The following is a 12,709-nucleotide window of genomic DNA, read 5'->3' as shown; positions in this document are numbered from 1 at the left end:
GCGAAAAGAATACTGGTAGCTCTACAGATTGATTGAGATGGAAGGGTGAAATGACTTTTGGAAGGAATTTAGGATTGGTACAGAGAACAACCTTATTATGATGCATTTGCAGAAAAGGTTCTTGAATGGTTAATGCTTGTAGCTCACCAACTCTTCTTAGAGAAGTAATAGCTACTAGGAAAGCAACTTTCCAGGGTAAGAATTACAACTCACATTTATGTAAAGGTTCAAATGAGGGTCCCATTAACCGCGCAAGAACAATGTTTAAATTCCACACAGGTGAAGGTGGTGCTCTGGGAGGAATTATTCTTTTGAGGCCCTCCATAAAAGCCTTTATGGCAGGTACTCTAAAGAGTGATAGATGCTGTCTTTTGTAGGTATGCTGCAATGGCAGCAAGATGCAGTCTAATAGATATGTACGCTAGGTTACATCTTTGGAGGTGTAATAAATATCCTATGATGTGTTGAATAGACACATCTAGAGGATTGATGTTGTTATGGCAGTATATTACAAAATGCTTCCACTTGGCTGCATAACATGCCCTAGTGGTGGGACCTCTAGCTTCTTTAATGACTTTCATACAGTCAGGAGGAAGGTTAAGATAACCGAACTCTAGGACTTCAGGAGCCAGATCGCTAGGTTGAGCTGAGCTGGGTCCGGGTGTCTGATCTCTCCATGGTTCTGGATTACGAAGCGAGGAGACAGGCGTAACTTTTGGTGCTGTACCACAGAAAGTTGCAGCAGTGTGGTGTACCACCGTTGTCTGGCCCAAGTTGGAGCATCTAGAATGAGAGGGAGGGAATGTTGCTGAAGTTTGTGCACCACTAGTGGAAGCAGTGTGAGAGGTGAAAAAGCGTACGCAAATTTGCCGGACCAGTTCATCCATATCGAATTTCCTTTGGACAGCGGGTGTGGATACCTGGCGGCGAGGCGTTGGCATTTGGTGTTTTCGTGGGTGGCGAAGAGGTCTATCTGTGTTTGTCCCCACATCTGAAAGAATAGGTGAAGAACTTGTGGATGAAGTTCCCACTCGTGGATCTGTTGTGTCTGTCGGCTCAACAGATCGGCCATAGTGTTTTGTACACCTGGAAAATGTTGGGCTAAAAGGAAGATGTTCTGAGGTATAGCCCATCTCCATATCTGCTACGCTAACTGAGAGAGTTGCAGAGAGTGTGTCCATCCTTGTTTGTTTATGTAGTACATGGCTGTCATATTGTCCGTGCGGACTACGACAGCTTTGCCAGATATGTGCTTTTGGAATGCTTTTAGGGCGAGAAAAATGGCTAGTAACTCCAGGTGGTTGATATGGAGTAACTTTTGTTGAGGTGTCCACCTTCCTTGCATGGTGTGCTGCAGTAGGTGGGGTCCCCAGCTGGAGAGCGATGCGTCAGCTGTCATGTTCCACCACTGCAGAGAGCGGTGCGTTCGACAGTCTTCCAACACTAGGTCTGTTAATTAACCCGGAGCCTGGTTCCATTGTTGTGCTAGGCACTCTTGACGAGGACGCATCACTACTCTTGCATAAGGCACTATGAATAAGCACGAGGCCATCATTCCTATGAGTTGCATTAACACTGGAGCTGGAAGAGAGTGTTGCGTTTGGAATTTGGTTATAAGAGATTGCATATTTGTTATCCTGGCAGGAGAAGGATAAGCTAGCGCTGTGGAGGTGTTTATTGTGGCACCTAGATATTGTTGTACGTGGGACGGTTGCAGGTGGGACTTGGTGTGGTTTACTGTGAACCCCAAGTCATGGAGTAATTGGATGGTGGTGTGAGTGTGGTGTGAGTGTGTTGTGCACACTGACTGTATGAGCTGGCTTTTATGAGCCAGTCGTCAAGATATAGGAATATGTGATATGCTGTCTTCATAAGTGCGCTGCCACTACTGCAAGGCACTTGGTAAACATTCTTGGTGCTGTTGTGACCCCGAATGGGAGTACTTTGAATTGATAGTGCTGATCGTCTAGAACAAATCTGAGGTACTTTCTGTGAGCTGTGTGAATGGGAATGTGGAAATATGCGTCCTTGAGATCTATAGTGGCAAGGAAGTCGTTTTGTAAAAGGAGAGGAAGAACCTGCCCGAATGTGACCATATGGAAGTGGTCTGATTGTATGTACAGGTTCAGTGGTCTAAGGTCGAGAATGGGTCTTAGAGATCCGTCCTTTTTTGGAATTAGAAAGTACAGGGAGTAAACTCCTCTGTTTAGCTGATTCAATGGAACTGGTTCTATTGCGTTTTTTTGTAAGAGGGATGTTACCTCTTGCCTGAGTAGTATCAAATGTTCCTGGGACATTGGACGCTGTTTGGGTGGTATGTTTGGTGGGGTAGATGTTAGTTCGAGACAGTAACCTGATTAAATTAGTTGTTGCACCCACCTGTCTGATGTGATGTTGGTCCAGACTGGTAGGAATTGTAGTAGTCTCTGGAGTGGAATGTGTTGGAGGAAGGTAAGGGAAGTCATTGGGCAGGGGTGGAGGCAGAGCGGGAGTTGCTGGTTTTGCCTCTGCCCTTATTGTTGTTACCTCTGTAACCACCTCTTTGGTAGACCCTACTGTAGGTGGATTGTGTAGGAGCTTTGTAAGAGGTAGAGGGACTGTCTGAGGCGTATCCCCTGGTGGTGCCTCTGTAAGATGAGCGGTGAAAGGAGCGTTTGGGAGGTTGCGACTGCAAGGCTAACATAGATTTAGCTGTGTCTGTATCTTTTTTCATTTTTTCAAGAGATACGTCCACATTAGGCCCAAATAGGTGTTGCTCATCAAAGGGTTGGTTGAGGATGGTACTTTGTACTTCAGGTTTAAAACCTGAAATGCGTAACCAAGCAGGTCTATGCAACCGGACACTGGTATTAATTGTCCTTGAAGCAATATCTGCTGCATCTAGTGCACAATGAATAGAGGTATTTGTGATGTTTTTACCCTCTTGTATAAGCTCATGTGCCCTGTCGTATCTTGCCAGTAATGCTGGAGTATTGGCAATACGCCAAATGTTTGCTGCCTAGGGCACTGTTCTTTTACCAGATGCGTCAAGGAGCTTAGATCCTTTATCTGGTGGGGGAGCCTCGCCTGAGGTTTGTGAATTTGCTCTTTTGCGTGCATTAGAGACTACATTTGAGTCTAATGGTGCAGGCCCTTTAAAGTAGGTTGGATATGAAGGGGCAGCCTTATATTCTTTCTCAATTCGGGGGTTGATGATTCGAGCCCTAACTGGGTCTTTAAAGACTTCCTGTGCGTGCTTAATAACACCTTTAAGCATGGGAAAAATCGAAGTGGACCTTTGTGCTTTGTCAAAGGTATAGAGGAGGAAGTCTTCTTCTACTGGGTCAGTATGTAGGTCAACCCCATGGTATTGGGCAGCCCTATGTACTAGTTGGTTAAATCCCATAGTGTCCTCTGGTGGGGAAAGTCTGGAGGGATATATGTTGTCTTGTGGGACGTTAGGGACATCTGGGGTGCAATAATCATTCCAAGGGTCAGGTGAGCCAGGAGGACTAGAATGATCTGGTGGCTCACTGTCTCCACAACCCCCTGTGTCATCAGAGGTGTCATCCCTGTTATCATCGTCTGCTAATGGAGTAGGAGAAGGTGTAGGGGAGTGATGTGGTAGGGGAGGAGGTGGTGAAGGGATATGAGGTGGAGGAGGAGGAGGAGGAGGAGAAGGTATCCCTAAAGGAGAGGTTGCAATGTCCTTTTTCTTTGGATGAGGAGCAGGTGCAGGCATTTCCAATGGTCGTTTTTTAGAACTAAGAGTTAGTCGGCCAGTTTTTGGATCTTTAACCAGAGTCTTTTGTGTAAAGTCTGGATTGAATAAGTCCTCTGTGGCAGGTAGATCTTTTGGTGCGGAGGGCTTTTTCGGTGCCGAGTTGTGAGGATCTTTCAGCTTTGAAACATGTTCTCTAGCAGTGTCTTTAGCCGGTTGAACATTTGTCTTTTTCGGCTCCAAGGGTTTTTTCGGCTCCAAGGGTTTTGTCGGCTCCGAGGGTTTTGTCGGCTCCGAGGGTTTTGTCGGCTCCGAGGGTTTTGTCGGCTCCGAGGGTTTTGTCGGCTCCGAGGGTTTTGTCGGCTCCGAGGGTTTTTTCGGCTCCGAGGGTTTTTTCGGCTCCGAGGGTTTTTTCGGCTCCGAAACTTGGGAGTCGGTGGCAATTTCTTGATCAGCTCAGAGTGTGTTTTTGGTGCTGAGGAGCCGGTGCTAGATTTCGGCACCAAGTGCTTAGATGTGGAAGCAGCTGGCGTGGAGAAAGACAATGCTTTCTTTTTCGGTGCCGGTAGGTGAGTCACCTAAAGGCTTATTAGGCTTCTTCGCCGAGCTCGAAGGTGGGGCATGGGAAGCAGTGTCTCGGTGTGCGCTCGAGGGCGTGACCGTAGCCTTTTTAGAAGGTGTCGAGGAAGGGTCGGGGTCGACGTTCTTACTTAAGATCCTCTGTGCCGGAGTGATGTCCTCGACGTCTGAATCTTCGGCCTCGGAGTTACTGTCGACGCCATGTTCTTGCTGTTGCTCTGGGACGACGATATCGTCTGGTATCGAAGCTGATGAGCGAGTCATTGTTCTTCGAGCTCGTCGGTCCCGGATCGTCTTCTTGGAGCGGAAAGAGGCACAAGCAGAACAGTTTCTGGCCTCGTGCTCTGGTGAGAGGCAAAGGTGGCACACCTCATGGAGATCGGTGTGGGGAAATTTCGACCCACATCGAGGACACTTTTTAAATGGCGTCCTTTCCTTGAGCAAGATGAGGCCTAGGTAGGCCCGAAGGCCTTCTTCGACGACCGGAATTGAAGACTTCAGATTTGAAGAGTAGCGTCGATTGGAAATGCGTTCGAAACAATACCGTCGAAGCTGGTTTGAGCGCCAAAGGAAAATCAGTTGCAGCACGGAGCGCAGATAACACATCCGAGCCCGGTGGCGGAAAAAAAAGATCTAAGGATGGAGCCGATGCCCATGCGCACTATTGTCCAACGGAGGAGTCACCTATCCCGTGACTTCCAAAGAGTTTTCAGGAGAACAACAACTGCAGACCTCCGGGCCCAACACTAGGTGGCGATCTAAGCACAGTGTGAAATCTGTAGCTCATATGCCTCAAACTTTTAATTTCGGATTAGTAACAGCTAGAGAATTTCACAAGCTCAATCCAATTGAATGGGTAAAGATTTTTGTGCAACTATTACCGATAAGGGGCTTCAGAAAGGTTACCTTTTGCCTGCCTAAAGCCACTGGGGCCTTTCTGTAAGTATTCACTGTCACTTAGCAGCTTGATGGTTTCCCTGTGGGGAGGTGTGAACTGCTCCAAGGACAGGCACATTGGGAATTGGGGGTGGGGAGGTGTTGCCCCCCTTCACAGGATGGCCTGGGGGATTCACCCATACCCTAGGTGCACGTCAAAGGGATCTCACATGTCACAGCCCGATGAAGATCACACCTGGGCCAGTCTCCCCTTTTGTTCTTCTAGTCACCCAGGCACCAACACCAGTGAGTAGGAGAGCTGCCCCAGAACTGGTTTATAGTGACCACCGGGGTAGGATCGTCAAATCCTGCTGAAACGTCACATTCTGTTTGACAGTTCTGGTGGAGTTTTACATATACTATTTAGACCGCACTTCAAAGGAAGGAAACAGAATGGCAAAACAATGTTTGTGTATCCACTGTCTGCTTGCTGGAAGCTCAGCTCTGCTGTCTCTGATGTTATTGTTGGTACAAGGACTGCATCACATTGAATTTTCTGCTAGATGCGGGAGGAGACGGGGGTTACTGTGCTATGCTCCCCACACACACCAGTCATTATAGTCCAAACTTAGTGTGGCTGAAAACTTCGGCCATCTTGAAAATGCCCAAAGCAGGTAGTGTTACCCCGGGAAACTTTACCCCTATGGGGTAGTACATTCCCAGGGCGTCATTCCCACACACTAGCTCGTGCCAGACATAAATGTGGACTTCCAGTGACCCACTTCAAAACACTCCTGGACCTGTGAAAGACAAGAAGGCTGAACCTGCTGTCTGAGATCTCAGAAGAGCCCTAAAGAAGTGAACCTGCTCTCTCTCTTGTACCCAGGACAAGAAGTATACTATTACTCCAAGGGTCATGAGGCTGGCCTCCTGTTCAAACTATAGGGCCACAAGAGGCCTTTCCTGCAAATGCCCAGCTGATCAGTGGCAACTTGGCCTAAACAGGAATAGCCTCTGCCTAGTACTCTAAGTGCCTCCCCAAAGGCCCTGGGGGATTTAGAAGTGTACCCTGTGGTGTATTGGGACTTGAAGTGATAAAGTCAGAAGATAAAATGTTTTATCAGGATGAACCCGATTGGTTTTTCCAACCTGTGCTCCTTTGAGGACCGCGTCAAATTGAGCCTAGCTCCCAGGCTACCACAACCATTGACCATCATTGGTACTTTGTGCTTCTTCGTGCTAGTTCTACTTAAAACTTTAAACGTTCTTATCTCCAGTTACCCATAGTCTTTGTGTTAATTAAATTTGACCAATTTTCTAATTTGCTCTGGGATTTGCATCATTTTGCATTTCAATGTTATTATTTTTTTTAGTACTACCCAATTTTTCAATGTTATTATTTTTTTTAGTACTACCCAAATACTTTACCACATTGCCTGTAAGATAAACCTGTCCACTCTGTGCTATAGCTAGGTTCATTTAGTGACTGTAGTGGTTCACCCTGACAAGAATTGTGATTATCACTTGAGGTGGGTAATTAACCCCCTCAACTAATTACCCAATGTCTTACAGCCACCATTCCTTCTCTGGGGCCAATCCGAGTTAATTGTAATTTGAGAACTACCTAATTAATATTAATTTGACGGGTCATATTGTGGCTCACTCAGATTCGGTATTTTGCACATCGGTTGGTTCACAAAATCAGACTTGATTCACAAAAAATTGGTGAACAATTGGCAGCGTAAATATGGCCCACAGTCCGATAATTTTAGATTACCTTCCAAATTGTCCTACTGCTTACATGCCTACAAAGCCTATGTGTATAAAGGAGATAGAAACAATCTGTTTGAAAACATTCTCCACTCGGTCATAAAAATAACTTAACATAGGTACTACCTTCCTTGTTGAGAACAACTCGCAAACTTGTCAGAAGCTGCAAGGAAATTATTCATTTTCAAAAGTTTAAATCCTGCAAAAAATCTGTGTCATATATAGGTGTGAATTCTTGTCTTGTTCTAAAAAAACTACAACCATTAATTATTACTGTTACCAGGCAGCTGGTTTCTCTTAACTGTCATAGGAATGGCCCATGTGAATGAATACTAGCTTCTCAGGATGAAAACACTTAAACTGAGCAATGGTCTCCACCAGCATAAGGAAGGTCCTTGATTCTTTAACCCCTCCCATGCTCGTGACGGAACCGTTCCGTCACGAGCCTCGGGTGGGCTGTGCTGGTGACGGAACGGTTCCATCACGGCCCGCTCGCCGCACCTGCGCGGCACGAATTCCGCGCCTGCGCTAGGCGTTCTAAGGAGCGTCCGGGGCCGTGACGGAACTGTTCCGTCACAAGCACAGCTCACCCAAGGCTCGTGACGGAGCGGTTACGTCACGAGCACGGGAGCGCCGTGCGGCCCCGCCTCCCCCTTAGCGCTGTGGCGGAATAGCCGCCACAGCGAAGGGGTTAAGAACGCTCCATAGAAGGGAAGAAGAGAGCATTCTCCAATAGTCAGGTAAGAACTAGTCTCCCAGAGGTGCTGGGCCACTAAACATTCAAGGGGAGACGTGCCCACACTGTCTGCTCATTTTCAATGGAAAGGTGTTTGTTTTATGCTGACCCCATGCCAAAGATACAGTTTTAAGGATCGTCTTGCTCATCTCACATTCTTATGCTCTCTGATCCCTGAAACTGAACTCCTTAAATATAGGCGACGAGAAGAAATGTGTTGAAGTGATAGTCCATTTTCATGCCTCCTCCGAGCTGATAGACTTGAGGACAATAGGCTCTGAAAGTTAGCCGAACTTAAAAAAAACAATAGTTATCTGATCTAAAAAAAGGACTAGAAAAGGACAGCGATGTTCACAATAGCCACCTTGGTCTGTTCAAAGGGAAGAAAATGTTAAACTTCCCTAAAGTCCAGCCAAATTTAATTGGAGGGACCAATGATATATGTGTCAAAAGACATTAATAAACAGGCCTCTGGCAGGCTGATCTCCTGCCATAATCAGATTAGCATGTGATGACTCTAACCAGCAGCCACAAGAGACATTCCACCCGCAGGTTGAAGCAAGTAGGCTACCATTGCAAGGTAGCAGGTGGAATGGGTGGACCAGGATCTATTTAAAGGGTCTATCAAGAATGTCAAAGGAGTCTTGATATCAGCAGTTTCTTATCCGCAAAAACTAATCTATAGTGCAGACATTTACTTTGCTTGGAAAAATGAAGAAAGAAAGGAGTTATAAATGACTGGCAAAGCATTGGAGTGAGTAGTTGCCAACCATAATCTGGATTTGAAGTATCTTCTCCAGGACTGCAGATTAACTTCTTACCCAATAATCATCTTATGGTTACTTTTACCAACAACAAGTATCACCAGCTTGGAATCTTGAAAGAAGGTAGGATTAGGTGTTCAACAGGTCTACAGCCATGGCAGGGTAAAGTGCAACCAGCACTGTGAATGAATTAATGTGCATCGCTTCCACTGGATCCTGCATCTTCAGATCATTTCTATGCTTCGGATGGTGCTAACAGTGTTCAGATTAATACAAGACTGCTTCCACAAATCTTCCTGGGACAGAAACAATTAATAGAGATCTCTGTACTGATGGAGTCCACTGGCAGTCACTCTGTCTGTGATGATGATGATGCAAGGATCTGTTCAAAAAAGTGCTTCGCCTGCATATTTATGTCTATTTGTAAAGCACACACACTAATTTATAGAGTCTCTTGGTACTAAGAAAATATCTGTCAACTAAAAAAACAGAAAGCATGGATCAATAAACCATTTTGTACATAGTGCGTTTGCTCAATGGCAACCAGTGGAGTTTTTCGTGGTGGGAAGTTATGTGGTCAATTTTTTTCTAGTTAAAGGGGGCAGGGAAAGCCAAAGTACATTCAATTCCCATAATCCGTTCGAACCTGGAGGAAGAATTAGCTACAGTGACTTGTGAGGGAATAAAATAAATGGAAAATTATGTCCAAGGTGTTTCAAGTGAAAAATACAAGATTAAGTAATAGCTGAAACTTGGGATTCTAGAGAGGATAGTGTCCAGAATGATGCCTAGGTTGAGGGCAGTAGGGGGATGGGCACCGTTTGAAAATGCTCGCATCTGTTTATCTTGTTGGAGAGCAATAATCTCACTATTTTGCAAGGTTGGAGTTTTAAAAATGGGTATTATACAGCTTAGAAAAGTGTCTAATATAGAGGGCACAACAGTTGGGGTTTGCAGCTAGGAGACAGAAAATGGTCATATGCATAAAAGTAAGATTTGATTAGATGTTCTTGTAGCCAAAATGTAAGGGAACGTAGATATAAACTAAAAAGCACAGAGGAGATTATAGAATACCCCTCCACCCCCAAACAGTCGCTTAGAGAGCGAGTGATTATTCTCTAGTTTGATGGACTGGATTCTATTTGATAATAAAAGACAATATTCAACGTAGGACATACCATTGATTCCAAGACAGCAAATGCGTTGCAGAAGGGTGGGGTGCCCAAAAACAGCAGAGAGGTCCAATAAAATTAGGGTCTTACATCTCCTCACCGCAATGAGCTTGGAAATATATGGAAGTAGTAAGATGTGTCTAATTTTAAGATTCAGAGTATTTTATGTATCTTTCTTTTAAACAGAAGGCAAACAATAGCCTTCTTAATTTGCAGCAAGAAAATGTCTGTTGACAATGAGGAATTGATTTTGTCAAGTATAGGACATACCTGCATAAGTTTTAGTTGGCGAGTTAGGGAGACTTCCTCACAGGGATATAGAAATATGTGAAGAGCCTTTCTTTCCACAGACAGAAGAGTTGCTTGGCACTGCACCAAATTTCTGTCCACAAGTGATTAGCTAAAAATTCCTACTGTTAATAATAAATCTAACATTTAATGGGGCTCCAGGTCACCTTTTCTCTGCATATATAACAGCTCAAATAATGATAAATGCAAGAGCAAAGGCTTCCATCTAATGTTTGATTTCTACAAGGGAAACAGAGTAGGGATGCCAGTCACCTGCTCCAAGCATATGGTACATAGTACCTAGCTAGAGACCAAAGGGTTGAGTCACAAGTTGTCCAAGCGAGCAGAAAAGGAAAATAGACAAGTAGCAAAAATCAGTGCCCAAGCAGTTGCCTCGCAATATGAACTTCTGAGCACAAAAGAAGCAGGTTGCATTGCACACCAATCAGTGATAAAAAGGCAACTTGTGAGGGAGCGCTACTGCCAAGCGCCATAGAGTGTGGCTGCATAAAAGTCATCAGACGTGAGGCACCAACAGCGCAAAACTCTTTACTGAACAGTTCTGACAAGCAGCTTCTTGTTCCCTAACACGGTGGCACTCACAGGTTGAGAACAGAAGGTACAAAATGTAGGAGTGCAAATGTGTTTTATTCTTTGGGATAATCCTCTGCTACCCACGATCCAAGCTTTGCGAGCAGAATTTGGAAATATGATAACTATGTCAAAGGTTGCAGTGTCTATGAAGAGTACAGCACACACTGACCTGCCAGGCGCAGTAACAAGCCTTAAATTTATTTCTGAGCACATTTTTTTTTAAAATCCAGAATTAGCAACAATGCACAAAACGTCGGCAATTAGAATCGAAGGCGGCAAACTGGATGGAATATCATTGTAACCGAGCAAACTAATGAAAAATACAGACGTGAATCATGTCAGCAGACAATGTTCTGGGCAAGGGAATGTACTTTTAACTGTGGACTGCTTACAACTTCTCTGGCTGTATTTAACGAGAATGCGAATAAATTACTTTGAATCGCCAATGCAAAGGAAGTGGGGAAAAATACTTCTTAATGGTCTATTTTAAAGCAAATGTTCGATTCCACATTTGCTACTCTTTAGTGCCCGCTTTGAGTGAAGTTGCTAATGTGAATTACAACAAACGTCATTAAATAGAAGCATGAGCTAAAAAAAGTGGACTATAAGGTTAAGTGCATAAAACAAAATGTTTGGCTTGCACGCCAAAATCCAAGATTTTATATTCATATGCAAGAGATCCTTACAAATTAGATCAGTTCACTGCTGGGCTGCAAAAGTTCATGATAACAAAAAAGACAACATACAGAAATACTTATGGCCTTTGGTGAAGGGTATTTTAAAGCTGATGCAGTAGAAAAAAAATAAATTAGGAAAAACGTAAATATAAAATTTCAATGCAGTACATAACCCTTTGAATCCTTGGTTAGTGAAGATCAATTAAAAATGCTTAAGAAAAACTAAGTTCTCCGTATACTGTGGCATAACTAAAAACAACTTATTCGGGGGCATGCATACAATGTCAAGGCTTACAAGCACATGCAAATGCAAGAATTCTTCAAATGTAGTAAGTATTACAATCACAAGAGTTCTACATTACATTTTCTACACAACCTAGTGGCTCAAAAATATACAATGAAACCATACCTGATATGGAAGAACACCGTGAGAGGAGGTATTAATAAATAAGGTACATTCAATGTTGCCTGGTTCAGTTGGGAGGAACACCAGCCTGAAGTAGGCGTGATCCTTGGCTGGAATCACCTGAGGAAAGACATTAGAAATCAGCTATACGATCAATGGTAAATTAATTCTGTAAACTCTTGCTCTGCATCAGTCTTGCATTTTTATTCAATAAAGGTACACCTTTGTTAATTATTTTTAAAATACAACTATCTACCAAATTTGAAAACCTATATACCCCACCCCGCTATACTCACAAGCATGACCAAAAGCAATCAACATCACTGCTCGATAAACACATCCAAGTCAAAAAAGTTACTTACCGGGGGGGCGTGGCTACGCAAGCGGCGATGGCGGTTGCAGCCTGATAGAGCTCCCGCCGGCCCGCCATTGATCCGACGATTTATCCTGGTCCCCGACCCCCTGACCCACAGCCAAAACGGGGCTCAGGTTACCGGAGGTGCTAGTGACCATCCGGTGTGTTCGGTGGCGATCCTGCGCTCCCGAGCGGAGCTGGGCGGCAAGGAGCGAGGTGCGGCCTGGTGGACTGCGGAGCAGCCGGGGCCTCGATTTTGGAGCAGCCGAGGAGTGGGTTGCGGCCGGGAGGCGGCAGCGGCGCCCCGCTTGCCCTGGGGCGGAGAGACTGCTGGCAATCATCCTTCCAAGGCCTGGCTGAGCCTGAGGGCAGTGTGGACGTAGCGAGCAGACCGGCGCGGCAGAGGCGGCCTGGTGGCCCGGGCGCAGCCGGGACCTCGATTTTCGCAGCCTGGTGTCTGAGGCCGGCAGCGTAGAGGGGAGACGGACGCCCTGGAGAGCCCGGTCGGCGGTGACTGTGCCGAGGCGAATACTCAGCATTCCGGCAGCAACTGTGAGTAGTGGGGCCCCCCCCCTTCCTCCCCCCCCGGGCCCACGGACCTGAAGGGACATCATCGCTGTGGCGCGTGACGCAGTGGGTCCACGCTCCGACTAGAAGAGCAATACCGGTCACGGAGAGCCACGACCATCGGCGGCTGGTGTGGGGGCAGTGACTGAGGTCCGCACGGCACAGTACCCAACAATAAACCGACCCGAAGTGCCTTGTCTAAGATTCCCAAGGGCCAGCAGCAGT

At 45.6% G+C, this 12,709-nt stretch overlaps 1 protein-coding gene across 1 annotated transcript in view; it reads right to left on the bottom strand.

Moving 5' to 3' along the window:
• TMEM131L (transmembrane 131 like) overlaps window positions 1-12,709 on the bottom strand; it is a 580,656-nt gene that overhangs the window by 284,223 nt on the left and 283,724 nt on the right. Inside the window, exon 6 of the mRNA XM_086962316.1 lies at window positions 11,566-11,682. Within this exon, the coding sequence (XP_086818442.1) occupies window positions 11,566-11,682 (117 nt within the window). The remainder of the gene's footprint in view (window positions 1-11,565; window positions 11,683-12,709) is intronic.

This window comes from Lissotriton vulgaris, chromosome 3_1 (genome assembly GCF_964263255.1).
Source record: "Lissotriton vulgaris chromosome 3_1, aLisVul1.2, whole genome shotgun sequence".
NCBI lineage: Eukaryota > Metazoa > Chordata > Amphibia > Caudata > Salamandridae > Lissotriton > Lissotriton vulgaris.
Note: the sequence above shows the minus strand (reverse complement) of the source record. Positions and strands in the feature narration are given on the sequence as shown.